Source organism: Coloeus monedula, assembly GCF_965178545.1.
Source record: "Coloeus monedula genome assembly, chromosome: 2".
Classification (NCBI taxonomy): Eukaryota; Metazoa; Chordata; class Aves; order Passeriformes; family Corvidae; genus Coloeus; species Coloeus monedula.
In genome coordinates, this window is record NC_138782.1 from 53,750,550 (window position 1) to 53,770,202 (window position 19,653).

At 38.9% G+C, this 19,653-nt stretch overlaps 1 protein-coding gene across 1 annotated transcript in view; it reads right to left on the reverse strand.

Annotated features, from left to right (window-relative positions):
* UTRN (utrophin) overlaps positions 1–19,653 on the reverse strand; it is a 324,375-nt gene that overhangs the window by 186,495 nt on the left and 118,227 nt on the right. The window contains exons 49-51 of the mRNA XM_082303315.1: positions 18,970–19,175; positions 17,264–17,418; positions 11,723–11,912 (exon numbers count right to left, since the gene is read on the reverse strand). Of these exons, the coding sequence (XP_082159441.1) occupies positions 11,723–11,912; positions 17,264–17,418; positions 18,970–19,175 (551 nt within the window). The remainder of the gene's footprint in view (positions 1–11,722; positions 11,913–17,263; positions 17,419–18,969; positions 19,176–19,653) is intronic.

The following is a 19,653-nucleotide window of genomic DNA, read 5'->3' on the forward strand; positions in this document are numbered from 1 at the left end:
GGCCTAGAGACCACACGGGTTTACAATAATATACCTATTTATTATACAGTTTTATTTGGCACTGATCCTAATTAGACAAATGGCAAAACAAAGTGGTCACATTTAGATCAGCCCCATCACTCAAGATGTGCAAAACCTGTCTGTCTTCTGCTTTAGTTCTGAAAACATTATCTGAAAATGCAAAAGTGGGGGGCAGATTAGATGACAAAGTTTTGTGCTATATTAAAACGCCTTCTACTCCTAGGCACGTAATTCAGATATGCACCAAATGCCTGACTGTACTGCATTACCACCATTGAGATTAGACTAGAGCTAAGGGGTTTGCAAATGAATACATGCTGTGGCTGTACAGCACACTCATAGCAGGCCCAGATTTAGATCAAAATTCAGCAGAGTAGTAAGAATTTTTCACATGGGGTAAAACTGTGAAGCTCCTTTTCATAGGAAGTGAGCAACCCACGGCTGAAAACTGCTGCACTATCATTTTGACTATTTTAGTCTTCACTTATAAGCTAATAGGGCACTAGCACAGAGAATCACAGAAAATCACAAGTTGGAAGACCTCTGGAGGTCAAACCTCCTGCCAATTCCAGGAACCAATTTCAAAGCTGGGTCTGCTGCTAAGGTCCTTATCCACTAAAACTGTTACTGCCAGAGATGGAAATATAACAGCCTCTTTCCTTGGGCAACCCACTCCAGTGCTCAGGTACACCTCCTGTGCAGAACTGTTGCCCTTACAACCAACTCCCTTGCTGCAGCTTATTCCCACTGCCTCTTTTCCTTCCACAGGGCCCCTCCAAGAAGAGCCTGGCTCCATCTTTTATAGTGACAACTCACCAGGTATGCAGTGACAGCAGATGGGAATCCCTGGAGCCTGCTCTCCAAATTAAGTGAAGTCAGCTCCCCTGCTGCTCTACTCCTACATCAGGTAGGAGCAATGCACCTCCAAGCACTGCACTCTCCCCAGTCTCTCACTGTTTGTCAAACTGGGCGCCTGAAACCAACTGTGGTATTCCAGACATGACCTCACGAGTGTTAAGTAGAAAAACATAAACACTTCATCCTGTCTGGCTACGCTCCTTCTCACACTTGTACCCATGCATTGGATTACTCCTTCAGGTGCGAGAATTGGCATTGGGTTTTTGTGGGGCTTTTTTTAAAAATTTATGGGGTTCCTGTCAGTCCATCCCTCCCACCTGGGGCCCCAAGGAATGGGAACAGAACTGTTTTACACAGTCTAGTATCATTTACAAACCTGCTGAGGGTGCACTCCATCCCACTCTGGATTCATAACAATGCTAAACAGTATCAGTCTCTGTTCCATCCCATGAGGAACATAAATGGTCCAAACAGTTGTCTTTCCACATTTTGGCTCATCTATCTTGTCCACATATCCCTGATTTGGCTGTGACAGACCGCATCCAAAGTCTTTCTAAAACCACGATCAGGGAACAGTACTGCTTTGCCTTGATCCAGAGACACAGCAACAACAGCTTGGGCACCCTTCTCAAAATCCATGATGGCTCTTCACAATTGCCATCTTGTCTTTTATGCTTGGGGGCCCTATTACAGTGTTTTCTTTAAGGACTGAGGACACAGGAGTCCTTGGGGAAAGACACTTAGCAAGCTCCTAAATCTCACTATCAAAAGGTCTTCCCAGTAACTTTACCTACAAGCTTCTCTTTGAAATTCTGCTCATTCTTTTACACTCCAATGACAACCAGAATCCACACCTGTCTTCATGAATCAACTTACACTATCGTAGGAAGACCACAGAAATTCTCAGGATCTCATATCTCTCTGACCTATCAAAACATAAAAATATCCCTCCAATATCCCACTGATATTTTTTATTAGATTCCTCCAAAAGACCAAAGGAAATCAATTAGTAAATAACATGCTAACAGTTAACAACATCTTGCCTACACCCCAAAGCCCCTAATGGTGGTTGTCCATCACTGATAGAGTGTATATAAAGGTGCAATTTGATACCAATGGAGAACTGAATTCCATTAGTTATTACATTTCCAAATAGAATTTAATTTCTTGTCCATATTTCTAGTTTTCATATCTTTTGACTCACTGGATAGTCATTTCCAGCCTTCACCTACCTCATTTTTTTAAAGCTATTAAAAATTTTCTCCCTTCAGCCTTCCATTGCTTCTCTAGCTGCTGTGATCATTCTATAATAAAGGCCAGAAGCAAATCAACTGTCACCTCCCAAGACTACCAGATGCCTATCATTTTAAGTATTCTCCACAAGTTTTCAGCTTTACAATTTTTAATCCAAACCCACAAAGAAATTATGTCCATCTCACTCATTTTAAATGACCATTGACTGACGTGCACTCCCAGCCTATTCATGCTCCTTCAAATAAGGCTTATCTTCTCTGTCACTGAACACCATCAAGGTACCACGTTGCCCTTGATTAGTTGTACGTTAGCCCTGTTCTGTTTACAAAACACCCAAGTCACATTTCATCCGAGCCCTGTGCATACACTCTTCAAGAAATCACACCAAAAAACCACATCTTCTACAATCATTCTCAACACAGCCAAGCTGTGGGGTATTTGGAGGTGGGGTGGTTACCAGTCAAGTTGTTTTCTAAAATGGTAAATCCTAAACTCCTGAGAGGCTGATCACCAGATATTATTTACTAAATCTCCTTTTTCAAAATAGTGATTTTGTTTTCACCAGTTCACTTCTAGCCTCACTGTACTTTAGTAGATAATAGTCATCATTATCCAAGGCTCCCTTAATTCTGGCCTCCTCCCTTCTATAAGGCTTTTTTGTAAAACTAAATCTAATTAGAATGTCCTTTATACAACTAGAACCGTATCAAGCAGTCTGGACGTAACTTTCTCATCTAAAAAAAGAAACTGTCTGCATAATTTAGCAATGCTTTTGACGACACTGCTTCATTTTTCAATCAACAACCTTCTTAATACAATATCCTACTTCAGAACATGTTTCCAAAATTAACTTTTGTTCTCACTTCTGCTGTCCAATGAACGTACTACATTGCTGCTCCTTCTCATCCACACTTGGTTATCTGCATTTTATACCTATGTCAAGTGCCAATGATTTATTTTCTAAATCAACTCAAAGTCATGTAAGCATTAAAAAACTTATCTTTGTTGAATTAATTTGAACCAGGATTAACCTACACATTTCTCAACACAGCCTTCCAGGCTTGTTTTTGCCCTGTCCCCATGACCTTCAGATTTTTTTCAAAATTTCATAGGAACAGAGCCTTTGCTGCTACTCTCAAAATTCAACAGAATGTAAATGTCTTTTGGAATGCATCACCAGTATCACAGCAAAAAAAGGATTCTGGCTGACCCCAGCATTCGCTGTGCTTTTAAATTCCTGCAGTTTTATAAATTTAACACTAGCTATTAAAAAAACAGCATAAAATGAGAGGATTACATTTTAAATTATGTATTCTTAAGAAAAAAAAGAACCACGAAATGTGTTTCTGATGTTGCATAGCTGAGGAAGTCAGGAACTCACCTAAGTTACCACACAAAGACTCATGCTGGATCAGGTTTGAGACTTGAGTATTTTATATGAAGAGTTGAGTATTTATTTATTTTTAAATCAGGTTCTTCTCAAGAATTTCTCAAAAAAGTGAGAGGCAAAAATGAGGAAATACCCTCTCAGCAACTAGGTATGTTTCTCAGCCTGTTTTCCAGTGGATGAATTCTCCAGTCCCTGAACGCTAGCAATGTGTTTCAAAAATACCACAGTCAAATTCCATATGCAGGATACATATTTCAAGGTAATCATTTATCTGTCTGCCAGAGATGCACTATTCTTTACCTTCTGTCAGGGAACTTAAAGAAAGTTTCGCAATTTTGTAGTTTATTTTTGTAAGTAATGTTGTAGCTCTGGTCTCTCAGAAAAGATCGATCAATTTGTACCTTAAAATTCTTTTTTCTGTTATAAATTCATTCTAGTCTGAGCTAGTTGAATATAACTAATAAAAGTCTTTCTTTAAGGATCATATTAGCAAGAACACAGCAGATGACAGCCCCTACAACAGTTTTCTGATTGTTCATTATCAGCATCAAAGTCTTACACAAGAGTTTTGAAACAAAGCTGCTAACAACAATAAAGCAAAACTTATTACATACTGATAACACAATGCCAAGTGCAAACATTTTGCCCTGGTATGCCACTAATTTCAGGATAAAAATCAAGCAGCAACAAGTGGAAAGGTCTATCTGACAAAACTCACCTTGGTATGAAGAAATTAGTGAAAGAAAAAACAGCAACAGAAGAAATATCCTAAACTTTGGATTTCATGTTTTTTCAGCCACACTGCAGTATGTCAGCAAAGTGTTTATTTTTGTTTCTTCTTTAAAGAAATTTGCAAAATGTGGACTATTAATTCTGAGTGCTACTATTATATGAGGCTGTTAGAAGGAACAATTATGACTTTCCCCAGTACAGTTCAATAATAAAGCCTTACTTCTTTCATAAACAGTGCAATTTAAAACAAACACTAAACTTCAAGAATTTATCTTACATATTTCATTGGCCCTCTGTTACACTTCAGCGGACACTTCACATGAAACATTTAGATCTAGTTCATGAAGTATGTACCCTGGATACAATGCAATAATTCATACACTTCATAGTAAATAGCTTCTCTTCTGCAGATCTGAACTATATCAGTGTATCCACAGAATGCACAAGACATACAAACATCTGACATTCCAAAGACAGGAGTATACAGGGCACTACAAGAAATCTTTCCTGGCATGCTGTCATGGTTGCTTTTAGTAATTTCCATACATTTTCTCATCTAAGCATTAACATTTCCATCACCAGACTTCCATCTATCATTGCCTTACATTGACACCTGCTGGAAGTGACTGGGATCGTAAACCATTTCTTTTTTTTCCCCCTCAATTAGTGTCTGATTTAACTGTACAAGAAGACCAACAATCCTACTTTCAGTAAACTAAGCACAGACATCTGAAAAAATAAGCCACATGACTTTTTAACAAGCAAAAAATATACAATGTGTAATTTTAAGCAATGTGTAATTCCCAAGGCTATCAGTGCATGGGTTCTCAATCAGAAAATGTATTTTAAGAACGGCTTTTTAGAAGATTTTTTCACTACCCCTTGGGTAGATAATACTCAGCAAATTAAGTACGCAACCATTTACTGGGCTCTCAGGCTAATTAGCAAATAATTATTACTGTAAGAGTCACTAAATAGCAGCTTGACAAACATTTTACAAGTTTATTCAAAAAAAGTGACTAAACAAGGCAATTATAGCCCATGTCTTTAGATTAATGAAAAAAAAATCTGCTTTATTCACAAAAGCAAACAGGCTTTTTAATGACAACTGATAGACAAGAACAACTGAGAAATGTTTCTTAAAATAGCTAGTATATACACAAACTACTGTCTCTCATTCTTCATAATGAAGATGCATCTATTAGTACAGCTTGGTAAACTGAAGCACACTGAACAGCCATTTGACGGCAATGTTTTTCCCCATATGCCAGAACTTCATCTACAAGCTTCACATCCTGAATGATACTTTTCCCTTACTTTCAAACCCTACTCTAAGGATGGGATCTCTCTCACTTGATGTGACTTTTTATATTCCTCATAACAGGAAGCACATTTCAGATTGAAGCAAGTAGGACAAGTTAAGGTGGCTTTGCTTTATCATCAGAACAAGACTTTGGTTCTCACACACCTTGTATGAAAAACACAGACATATTTTCATCAAAAAACATAGACAGTTTTAAAGTATCATAAGCAGCAAGAAGAGAAAAATTATTTCAAAGGCAGCCAAATAGAATTTATGTAAGGTTATGTCAGTATATATACAGCTGAAGACCTATCAAATTTTATACTTTTGCAACATTTCAAGACAGAATCATTATATTAAAAGTTTAATAATACCTCACCACCTCACCAGGGCATCACACTGCAGCAGTATTAACTCACGGACTTTACAGATCAGTTTTAAATTTATTAATTTTATTCACTTACTTTAATCTGGTGAGTGATCAAACTACTTTTTAAAGTGAATTTTACTAGGTATCCTAGATCATCACCATAGTCTTAAGGTTCAGAACTACAGAGCCTATGAAAAAAACAAAAGGTAAACACTGTCTTTGGGAGTAGAAACAATCAGCCTCCAAAATAGGTACCATCAAAAATACCAGTAAGTGGTAGCCTATGTCAACATGCTTTTCCTCCAACTTTCCTGATTTTTTAACCATGAAAGAACTCAATCAGTGAAGTCAGAAATTAATGGCTGCGTATTAGTGTGCTGAACTCATTGCTAATTAAAAGTTTCAAAAAACTCAAAAGAAAAATAACACTGGGCATGGAAAAACGCAGTTATTCTATATAATGGGTACACAGGAGTTAAAGAATCACATTTACCAAGAGCTAATTATTTCCATGGAAAAGAAGTGGTACTATTTTATAAAAAACAAATGAAATCATTGAACATAACAGTTTACTTCCAGAGACTTGAATGGTGGGCAAGAGAGCACTTTTCTAAAAAAAATGTATCAGTCAGACAAGCATAGGGTTGTTTTGGTTTTTTTTGTATTGCATTCTTCAACAAAACACACATGGAGAGCATTACAGCTTTAAACACACTAGACAGCCTAGATGATTTTGACACTCACCCCATGCTCACTATCTTTTCTTTTTATCTCAGAAAGACAACAGAGTTAGCAAAACACACACGACATTTAAGGCTTACGTTTCTTACCTTACAAAGCTTCTGGTAACGGGGAGAAGAAACTGCCATCCTCTGTAAACGATGCAACAACACCACAACTTTCTGAAGAGAGGATCTCACCACAGCCATCATTTTAAGTTTGCCACACTTCTGAAGATACCTCAGAATTTGCATTATAAATGAAGAGCAACTATCATTTCCTCCCGGTCACTGGACAATGATTTGCCAGCTTTCTGAGCATGCTCTCTTCCAGGACTGCTTTTGCAAGCTACAGGCTTTATACGTTTCAAAGGCAAAGAAGATTGATATAGCATAAGTTTTTCTCCTAAAATAACCCCACAAAACAAATGCAAAAAAATAACAGCCTTCACAGATTCTTCTAATCGGTACTGCTCAGCTCTGTTTTTGCAGAGGGCAAATGAAGTTGAGCAGCCGGTCGTCTGCCACCGTTCAGGAGTGCACTAAATAGCCAGAAAAAGGTTATTAATTTAAGCCTGAAAGCTGCAGGAACAAAAAAAGAATTCCTTCAGGAAGACGGCTCCAGCGTATCACAACAGTTGCTCTTCCCTAGTAGCTGCTTTCTATCAGCAGACTGAGTGTTTGCTCCCTCACTCTGGGAAAGGATGCTCTCGTTCTCAGACTGAACGCAGCTCTGGCAGAGCTGTAGAGTGAGTGAATAACAGATTGTGTTATAAATCTTGAGAGAGGAGCACAGGGATACCTGCTCTAATTATATCAGCCATACGTTAAAGGCTAATAAATCACAAGCGTTTCTCAAAACTAGATTACCCAACACAAAAGGGAAAACTGCAGGGGGTAAACCTCTTCCTATAAAAACTCTCTTAAAGCTAATTTAGTCAAAGGGATCTCAAAGGATTCTCACTTGCATCAGAAAGTAGGAATGCTTTTCACAAGTCACTTCCAATTACATATTTTCCAGAATGACTTTAGACAAGAAAAAATAGGGTTTTGATAAAGTAAAAGCATACAGTTGCATCATCAGCCCCTTCTCTAAGTCATCCTTGAATCCAAAGAGCTAATACAATTTTGATGTATTTCCCATGACAAAGCAGAATTTATTTAAGCCAGCTAAGGATGACAGCAGGACATTCAAGAGCATGGAAGTGTTTTGCTACCAGCAAGCACTTCCAATGCAATACAGCCAACGTACCCCTAGGTGTGGGAAAACTGCAGCATAACCAGAGCCAGCTACTCATTGCTTCCAAAGGCGCTGTGATGAATCTACTTAAACCTGTATCAGAGGGGCTGCTGTAGCAAAGGCTCAGGGAGGCCTGAACACAGTAGGTGGAGCACACCACTACAGGTAATCATATGATTTAATGTGCATATTTCCACATGAAAAGGTACCTACACATTTCAAGCACATCAATCAGCACAATATGCAGGCAACAGCTATCCTGACAAGTTCATATGATCCAGAATAACACACAGCTTAGATATCAGCACATTATACACTGCTTTGCCTCTTCTAAGGCACTTTCCTACCAAGAAGATGAATGCAAGGTTCAGGTTCTTCATACAGGACGTTTAAAATCTCTTCCAACCAGTTATGTGAAGACAACCTTCTCACCTTTATTTTTAGGACTGAATCAATGTTTCTACCACTCCTTAGATAAACCCTGTTTACCTGTACTCTGCTTTCTTCTTGATCTGTCTGCAACACTAACAACATCATTTTGAGTAAACAGATATACACATTCTACTCTGTATATAGAAATCTCACCATCCATATTCACCTTGCCAGGCACATTGTCTTTTCTCATCTCCACCACTTATTTGAACTGTTCCTCTGGATGCCATTGCTCCTGGCTTACATCCATTCCCACCAGAAGTGTGCTTCTATAACCTTCTAGATTGAGCCTACCATTATTAGCTGACATGCTCTTACCAAATATCTTTTAAGGAAACCTATGATGCAGCACAACTCTGAAACCATGGAAGCATTCAGAAATGACTGAACAAAAGCTGAAACCTCTTCTGTGTAAGACAGAGCCCACAGTCCACAACTTTCTTCCTTCAGTTCTGCTTTTTATCTTCTCGGTGTTTCAATCTGCAAGTTTGAATCAAGCAGTGAGACAAACTGCCACTACTTATGCTGACTTTTTTTTTTACAATACAAAAAAATCTTTGAATTATTTTGAACGCCGTCATATCTGTAGGCACAGGACTTTACATATATTGCACTACTTCTTACTATTTCCTACCTTATTTTCTGCATCCCTGTTTTAAATTAGGTTTTAATCTCTTTCAGGTCACTGCTAAACATTTTCCAACACAGACTGTAGTGTTTTGGCACTAACCTGAAAGGAAGACTTCTACAACATTTAGATACTGAGAGAATGAATTTAACTGACTGATGACACAAGCGTGGATTTTTCCTTTTCGAAAAGACATTGCTACCACACTCAAAGTCTGCATTATTTGCACAGTACTGTTGCTGGCCTCAGGTATCACAATGAAAGGCAAAACAAGGCTTCAAGTGCTCAGATCACTGATTCCACAGCAGAGTGACTTGAGCTGCAGCCAAAAAAGTTAGGCCCAAAATGTAATGGAGGATAGTCCTCCCAGATTACCAGATGCCAGTTTAACAGATGATCCTATTTTGAAAATGCATGACGTGTAACAATGGCAACAACAACAAATCCATCACGTTTTGTCCAGGTTCAGCTCATTTCATCTAGAATTTATCACACCTTAAACTTATAGTAAAATTTTACTTAATGCACAGGCCTTGAGGAGCACAGACATCTTCATACAGAGCAGAGAAGGTTATAATCCCTGCATTCTTCTTAAAACCATTTAACCACTACCCTTAAAACCAGTATTTCTTCATATATTCAACAAAGCACTAAGAGAACAACACTGTTATTTTACATCACATAACAGAGGAAGAACAGGAAATTATCTTTGTTTAATCAGATATTCAGCTTAAGAACTTGTGGTGATCTGTTTACCCATTGCTTTTCCTATCCCACATTGTTCCCCCCCTGCCCCCTCCCGTTCCTTGCCCCTGGCCACTCCCTCAGGCTCTCGCTACTGGTTCCAGTACCCCAACTCCACCGATGTACCGCCTGACAAAACCCGCCTGCGCCCGGATCACGAGGTCTCTCTGCCTCTGGGGATTGCCGGGACAAGAGGTAACTATTACAAGATTCTCTTAATCCCTTATGAAGAGACCGTTCTCGCCTCCTTCGCCATCACTGGTTGTAACGCTGATAGCTTTTGGAGCAAAACTGCAGAGCAGTCCAAAATGGACTACGGGAGGGCGAAATGGTCGCACTGCCCTAAGCAGCTCCCTTGAGCTCCCAGGGAAAGCTGCAGCTTGTTAAACTAAATCTAGCATTACAGCAATAACTTGCAAGGGAATGGGCTTGATATTTTGAGGTGCAGCAAGGTGTTAGCACTTCATTTTGTTTTCAGAAGTTCAACAAATATTTGAAAACATAAACAGTGATTTGGGAGGGTTTGTCAGTGACATTCTATTAATGTCTTCGTTTACATTTAAAGTAAGACTGTATGGTGGTAGGAGACAAAGTTCATTCTGGAAGTCATTATGACAGTCTTTGACATGCTCTACTTCACTTCCCAGGGTACCCAGAAAAGGCTTACAATATTATATAAGGTCATGGGTGAGTTAAGTGATGATACTTCATGTGCACAGTGTGTAGAAGCAGTCTCAGAAAAAGATGGACTATATCCAGTTACAGGATGCTGAACCAGGGGAGGTCATGCCACAGCACCTCCATCTGCCTTGTCAGTTGTTACAAGCCAGGACAATGTGCATGGTCATGAGTTGGTTATAGACCTTCTTCTCCACACAGCAGGCAGTCTTGCCCAACAGTGGTCCCCTCACAGAGCAATTTTAATCAGATTGCAGCACAACAAAGAATGGCAAACAGCCTTCCACACTCATGGTGCTTCACATGAGCCAACAAATTGTGAAATAACAGTTGTATCTTGGTGTGATTGACTACATAGAGTGCAAGGTAATGCAGAAATAACTCTATTTACACACAGCACTGCCTTCTGTTGTTAGCTGCCTGTGCCCTGTTTTAGCTCGTCCACCTCCACTACATTACAGTAGTTGGGAGCGCTGCCAATAGAAAGCGTAATACTAAGTTCTAAGTGTCACCACTACAGACTAGTCTCAGCATATCACAAAAAGCCACATCTCTATAGATAAGTTACCTGACTGACTAGAATCATTTGAACATTGATGACATGTCATCTTCAACAGATACAAACTGCCACAAAATACTGTGCTCTTTATTACAATTAACGAGAATAGTTTGTTATCAGATACTTCTAACAGTCTTGTTTCATTTCAATTCAGCTTAGATATGTTCAGATTACTATTACATGTGCTACTAAAAGCAACATCTTTTCATTATAAGCTGCTCAAACCCACTTAGATCACAGATGACATTAATCCAAACCCAAAGTGCAGGATTCAGTAAGTGGTGTCAGTAAAACTCCTCAGTCGTTTCTCAGATTTCCAGTCTGTGGCCTGTACAAGAAAGGAAGGTCAGCTGGGGAGCTGCTGGGCAGTAGGAGAGGGAGAAGGGGTAATCCAAGCACAACAACATCTTGGATTACTGGGAAAGCAGGAGGAAGGTGGCAAGCAGAAATAGGAGACAATGCAGCCCAGGAGGGCTTTACTTGGAGGGAAGTAGATTAAATTGTTTGGTTGGACAATCACACAACGTGACTTGGTTTAATCAAGCGTACACTTCCTGAATGTACCCTCCAAGGACATTTAAGAGCCCTCAGTGCCATGGACATACACTAAAGTGTGTACTTCAAATTTTAGGAAGAGAAATCTGCTTCCTTCATACACCTGACTCCTAAAACACTGTTTCAGGAAACACCTTTCAATAGGCTGCAGCTTTCCCCAAGCAAGTAGATAACTCTTCTTTCTAACATTTGCCATTGAAAGAAAGCCTGAATAACAGCAGTATTATTTAGTTTCTCACCTGCATTTGCTTTCTGAGTTCCCTTACACAGACACTGTCCTGAGCAGTGTTCTCACGCTCGGATGCATCTGCCAGAACATTAACTGTTGTCTCTGCCTCTTGAAGCCACTTGAGGAAGCTCTCCAGATCCTTGTGTGAGGCCTGAACTGTCTTCATCTCTGTCTCCAAGAAATTCTGCCGATCGACAGCTCTGAAAACAAGACAAGTGTCAGAATATTCCCCCACAACATACAGCATTATATACATCATAATGAAACTACTAAAAGGAAATCTGAAAGGTATCTCTACTAAGAAACTACACATCTGTACAGCTTGTTTTATCATTATTTATATCACTGTTTCTCCGGTTAGTATATCTATAGCTACCCACAGATGTCCTGAACTGGTTATACATGTCATTGACCTTTTTAAAAAGGCATGCAGAAGAAACTAAGTTATTAATTTAAAACCTAGATTTTCCTTTTAGAGTATTACCATCATCAACTTATGCTAACTCAAATGGTAGAAATGGTATTTCCATGTGTGAAAAATGGGCTTTTCCCTATCAACAAAACCCACACAGAGTAGAAGCACTGAGTGTTTGGGGTATTTTTGGTTCCTCTTTTACAGTGAGCAGAAACACTGCCATAAATTCTTAAGAGTTAAAGTGCTAAGCGATGAAAAGTCAAATACCTGGTTCTTCTCTGCTAGAAGACAAGACTTTTAACACTATCTCTCAAACAAACAGAATAATACACTGCCATCATAACAGTCAAGCCATTCTCAACAAACTTAAATCTAAAAAAAGACTGGCAGAATATAGTCCAAATTTTCAATCATATAAAAGATTTCTGACTGATAAAAATACTAAAATATGTGTCCGTAAGGGGATTTTTTCATGTAATAACAACATAATCCAAATATTTTAACTTATGAGCAACTTCAAACAATTTCCTAGGAAATAAATCACCTTACACTTTTGCGTAACATACTGTCTCCTTGTGATTGAAATGAAACCCAGATGAGAAACTATTATAGTCAGCAACTTTAAAAGCTCTGATTAGCAACATTAATAAAGCATGAAAAACTAAATTTCATCTATTTGAGGCTGTTATTATGCAGCATTCCTTCTCCCAAAATCAGGACAAAAGAAACAAGCTGTCCCACGCCAGCACACTGTAGAGAAACTTCTAGCAAAGCTAACAGCTAGAGTGCTGCTGCTGCGTAAGTAGAAAGTTCAATTTTATTTTCACATCAAGCACTAACTGTATAGTAAGATTTTAGGGGCAAAGGGATATTTAATTTCAAAACAGACAAGACCAAAACACTCAATATTTGGTATTCCCACATTTCTCCAGACAGGCCCAAACTTGTGTCTTCTGCATCCTCCCATCTACTTCAGCTTTCTTTCGTCCTCATGCTGTGGCAGAAGCACTGCTCAGCAGTATGAAGGAATTGCGAATTTCAGTACTAGTTAAAATATTCCTTTTAGAAAAGAAGCAGTGGGTGTTCAGTACCATTCAGACTGACATTTCAAAGCAAGTAGCCTGGTTAACTAGCACATCAGATGAGGCAGATACAAGTAAAAGCTGTTTTCTTTCAAGGACTGTGAGGAAACCTCATGCAACCCCAATTCTGCCAGGCTCACATTCCTAAGTTTTAGCATAACTAATTTTTAGGAGACAATTTGCACAAGGATTTGCAACCCCTACTTTAGGAGCTCAGGACGTATGTCACTTGTTATTAATTGCTTTATCCAAAATAAGAATCTAAGAATCATTCCTGACTTCATGCTTGCCCAAGTTTTGGCTATTAGCAAATGACTAGAAGAGCAAGAAGCCTTCATTCTTGCTTCTCACTTGCAGCTGGTATGCTTCACCCAGTCTTGAGGAAAAAATAATATGTAGCCATGCTAGGGATAACAAGTAGTTGGATAGATGTAGTCCAGAAAAGATAATAAGCACCAGCTAAAAAATTACAGCACACCAAGGAACTGTGAGAAAAACGTAAAGTAAAAGCAGTTATGAGCTCTAACTTCAAATCCCTCTCCCTCTGCAGGGATTTTCTTCCCTAGCAGGGGGTTAAGGCCAAAGGTGGAAGAACAGGAGTGACAACAGGAAGAACAGACTGGTAATAAAGGTGACCTTCAAAGAAAAAGAACAGCTCCAAAGGATGAAACACTAAGTGACCCAGATCTCTAAGTCTATGTACTGATGTACTAGATAGGAATCGAGACAACCCAAACTTTGTAGTTAACAACCTTCACTGAAGAATATTGTGTTCATCCTAGTTTTAATTTCTCAAGCTTTCTGCTTGGTTGAACTTTAAGGAAAGAATTAAATCCTATTACCGTCCCACTGCTGCCATACATTTGAATTAAAGCTGAAAAACAATCCTTTCACTAAATACGTACAAATTTAGAACTAATGTTCTAAGAGTGTTTTTAAAGAGGACATCCATAGCAGTAGCGAGCAACACTTTTACAGAGCAGATGGAAATACTTTCATCCCCTTCTACTAAAGGCCTCAAACATAAAATAGAAAATGGAGAATTCTGTACTGCATATTAACAACTACCCCATGCTATAAAAATGTAACTCAGACTTTCAAATAATTCTGATACCATTAGAGCAGCCTCAACAGACATAGGATCTGTACATCTTCCAGGATGCAAGAACTAAATTTGAGGAAAAGCTAGAGAATTATTTTCAAATGCAGCTAACTTAATACAGTGAGAGTGGAGAAAGTCCATGCAGATTCTATTGGCAAAGACACACCCAAGAAAAAAAAAACCTTATTCTATTATTTAAGTTTTCATGGCTCTGTTTCAGGTTTCTATTCTACACAATTATTTTTTCAGATTTAAACTAAAAATTTGCAATGCATGTAAGTGTGTGACCAAAAGAAATTCAGAAACTAACATCTGAGACAGTACAGAAAGCAACTATAATCCATTTCCAAGGCAGCACAAACACTCAGAATGACTATAGTTTCACCCCAAAGTATAAAAATGGAACACAAATAGCCACTGGGCAAAGTATCCGATTTACACAATGTCAAGCTGGGGAGCTTCAATCTCTTAATGCCAACAGTTTTAAAATAAGCTCCTTGACTTTACATGCCATGGCTACAATCTTCCTGGTAGTGTTCTTGTGCTGTTCAGGACCACAATCCTTTCAGGTGATGTTACTAAGGACCCTTTCCACAACCTCCACGTAGGGGAACAAACTGGTATTTTAAAGCATTATGCTATAAATACAGATTTGTCCTTACAAAAGCCATAGGGCTACATGTCCACTCTATGTACAACCCCGCATGTCCCAAGATCTGCCACAAAAAGTAAGCCTTGTCACTGGTATTTCTATTTCTTGCATTTAAAGCAAATAAAAACCTTCATCCTGTTGAAAAGGTGCTTTCTTTGCACATTCTCCCCTTTTAATTCTACCGTGTTGCTCAGATGGGGTTACACTGGCTACCAACTGGCTCTTAGAGTTGTCCTTTACATTCTGCCACTAGTTAATAAACAAAGCAGATATTCACCTTCCTTAGGCTGCAGACTTCAAAGAGTAGCCCCAGTGATAATTGAGGAGCTTCAGTTATACACAACAAAATGCAGTAGCTTATTATTTTAAACTTTAAGCAGATTCAAAAATAATTAGAGGCTTCCAGGCAGGAGCTCTTCTTTCTGGTCACCTTCTCTGAGTAGTGGGCAGTCTTATGCCAGTTCTAGCCATAAACACTGCAAAGTCTGAATGTGAATGAGACTATTACAGAATTTTAGTCTACTGTCAGTGCTAATCCAACAAGGAGCTGTTTCCCTTCATCCTCTAATTAACTAGGAAACAAGCTGCCACATGCAAAGCACAAAATGACAGAAGAACCATTTTCCTCCAAGGAAGGATAAGATGATGTTCTACTCTGCTTCCTTCATTACCTGCTTACTGAGAATAGTCCTGCTGAGAAAAACTCAGGAGTGCTGGTGAGTGAGAGGCTGGACATCACCCAGTAATGTGTGCTTGCAGCCCAGAGAGCCAGTTGTGTCCTGGGCTGTCTCCAAAGCAGCGTGGCCAGCAGGGTGAGGGAGGGGATTCTGCCCCTCTGCTCTGCTCTGGTGAGACCCCACCTGCAGTGCTGCAGCCAGCACTGAGGCCCCAACATAAGAAGGATGTAGACCTGTTGAAGCAGGTCCAGAGAACCACTAAGATATGCTGAGGACTGGAGCACCTCTCCTATCAGGAAAGGCTGAAAGAATTGGAGTTGTCCAGCCTGGAGAAACAAAGGCTCCCAGGGGACCTTAAGCAGCCTTGCAGAGCCTGAAGGGGGCCTATGTGAAAGATGGAGAAGGACTTTTTGCAAGGGCATGTAAGGATAAGACAAGAGTAATGGCTCTAAACTGAAAGAGGGCATATTTCAATTAGATAATCAGGAAAAAATTCTTCACTCTGAGGGTGGTGAAGTACTGGAACAGGAGAAGCTGTGAATACCCCATCCCTGGAAGTGTCCAAGGTCAGACTGAATGGGGCTTTGAGCAGCCTGGTCTAGTGGACCATGGTCTGCTCATGACAGGGGGCTTGGAACTGGATGATCTTTAAGGCCCCTTCCAATTCAAACCATTCTATAATTCCACAGTTTCTATAATGTTCTCCTCCTCTCACTCTTCAAGAGGTAACATCAGCTCCATAAGCTTTACTAAATAGGCTTTTCATTCCTGTAACTGACATCCCATTCCAAAAGCAGCTGCTTCTTTCACAGGCACACATATACATATAGAATTTAGTTGTCATCTTCCCCACTCCCACATACAGAGGATCAATTTTGTCTTCTCTCCTTCTAACCACAATGCATATAGCGTTTTAGATTGCAGAGTCAGACACTATTCTAAATGTTAATTGTCTATCAATACCATATACTAAAAAACATTTCTGCAGAAATTAGATTACCCTGAAGGAAAAAATTATGCATAGGAAAATACAATCCTTTTATTGAGACATATCTGCAGATACATCTTAAATAGAGGATGAATAGAAAGATGTTTCAATTAAGTCTCAGTTCCTACAGGTCAAGTATTTTCCAGGTGGGAGTACTAGAAGGATTGCACTTGAGAACCCAAAGCACAGCCCTATTCAGGGGAAGTTTCCATTAGATGGAAGGCCATAATGAATTAATACATGGAAAGATGAAGCTGAACACCTACAGCCTTATGAAAAGAAATTACAATAACAAACTACAAATACATAAATCATACCAGCAATAAAGAACAAGAGAGGAACTTTCAGACACTTAAGAGAGTAATAGCCACAAGAAAACCTGAAACGAAACATGATGAGTCCCTTCTTTTTCTGCTTAAAAATATACCACATGAATGGGAAGTCATACAGAAGCTTTCCATTGTGAACTGTGGGAATTTCAATCACCAAAAGAGCTTGACTGCAATTAACTAATTATCCACAGCAGCCCTAAATGCTGCACTAAAGCATGCAGAGAAGAGACTACAATACACACATATACACAGAATGCAAGTTTAACACACCAGCTGCTACATAGAGTGAAATCCTGTAATTACCTTTGGTTCAGATTAACCCAGCAAGTGTTCATTTGGTCAGTGGTTTCCTTCACCTTCCTTGAGTCATCATCACGATACTCTCGAAGTAGTTTATTAGAAAGATCATTGAATGCTGCTACTGTGATGTCACCTCTATGCAAATCCTGTACTAACAGCTAAAAGCAATTCCAAATGAGACAGATTAAAATCAGACTATTTCTCATATTATGCATTTTATCACATATTATAAACAACTCATTTTTTCTTCTTTTCTAAAAAGCAAAATGTGCATGTTTTTCAGCCAGAAGTAAAATCTTAAAGAGAAAATCTACAGATATTAAGTGTCCTGATAACAAACTAATCAAAACAGAAATAGGTGCGAAAAAGTTGTATTTGCCTGAACCACCAGAGGTTAGAGAAATCCTCTTTTATATTCTACTGGCAACAGAAATAAAAATACTTCTGTATTTTGAGTAGCATGAATAAGTTTGAATTATTAAAATAGCAATATAAGCGGCATCTAAAAGTAGCATAAATGAAATGAGCACTCTGAGAATTTGATTTCATTCTTTGGGGTTTTTTTGTTTTGTGGGTTTTTTTTTTGTTTTGGGGTTTTTTTGTTTTTTTTTTTTTTTTTTTTTTTGTTTTGTTTTGTTTAAAATTAAGAAAATATATTAGAAGCGTTTGTTTATTGTGGCAGGGTATTTGTACTGTACCTTGACTTTAGAGAATCTAAACTCAAGATTATTTCTAAATCAAAAATAATATTTCCATATATATATATACAGTTGCATATTATGGCCTCTGCAGCTTTCTCTTTGGGCATGGGCCTGCTTTCACTTAAGAAAACAAAGTAGACCTAACAGTCCATTTCTATTTCCCTGCTCATGTAGAGATAGACACAAGTCAGATAGTTGTGAAAAGCACACAACTTTACTGTGTACTTAAATAGCTATGGATTGGTAAGCAACTCTCACAATCATACTCCCTGCCTCTTTCCACACCCAGCTGTACCCCTACATTGCCCCTTCATGAATATATATATGTGTGTATACATATATGCACATACTTTTAAAACTCTATGATATGCCTGTTCTAAATACTGTACTAATAAGAGCCTCTCCTCACTGCTTTGTGTCTTTAGTTCTCATACTGTGCCACCTACAGCCTGCCCTTTTTCTGATAGCCACCAGGACAAAGAGCACCAGACTTACAGATTTATCGCAGCACTCTTGACATGATATAAAAAGCATCAAAGATTGCATGGAATCCAAAAAAAAAAAAAAAAAAGAGCATTGGATATGCCTGACTACCCATCAGAAGTGAAATTCAGGACAATTTTAAATACCTTAGCCCATTCCTAAACTACTGTTAAATACTTCTATGAAGTCAATTCTGTGGCAGTAGCATTAAACTTTAACTGGTCTGGGGTTCAAGCTCTTTACATAATATCATTTCTTTGATGCTATATTATACTCATTTCAGGTAAGTTTTCAAAGACACACATGCATGCATGCCACCTGTTTACCTCCCAGAATGTGATTCTTGGGAAAACTGATTTATTGAAAAATATAGACAACTAAGAAAACATCATGCCCAAAAAGAGACAGAAAATAGTACAACAACTAAATTGCATATTCACTCATCAATTGAATCCAGTAGCATTACACAGGAATCAGGACTGAGGAATCTGGTATGGAAAAAAAAATAGGCGTAAGTGGTCTTACTTTGCTCTCTGCAATCTGTTTGGCAAGCATCTCTTTTGGGGCCTGCAGGAGCATTCGCAGACGGAGCTCGCACTGCTCCATGAGGTGCTCCATCTCCTGCCTCTGCTCATGCCACTGCAGGCTGTCTGTCAGCATGTACTTCAGCTGCTGCTGCCGCACCTCCACGCTGTGCTGGGTGTTGTCCCACTGGTTCTTCAGCTTCTCCACTGGGGAGGACAACACAAAACATGCAAAATATGAGGCAAATGAACAAGTAGCCATAACTACCTCTTAATTTTCAGGACAAAAGCCAATAATACAACTCATTCTCAAACACAATAGTCTTCATATTCAGTACTTCAGCTCCCCATGTAGTTGACATTCACAGAAGCAAATGAAAAATTCAGGTGTTTGGCTTCCTCTTGTTTAAGCAGGTCAGCATACAAGTAACAACTATTATTTCTAGAATATTTCAAAGGCATTTTTTACTTTTTAAGTGCACACATGTGGGAAGATGCACTGCAGAGACACACAAGACAGCAGAGCTCCAAGGAGCACAATTTTAGGGTGATAGGACCAGCAAGTCATCTTTGTGCATCTGTAACTTAAACCAGTACAAATAAATAAGTAAACAAATACTGTTTAGATAGCTTGTACAAAGCAAACTAAGCATTCCAGACCATCGTGTGTTAAAGAGTCTCATGG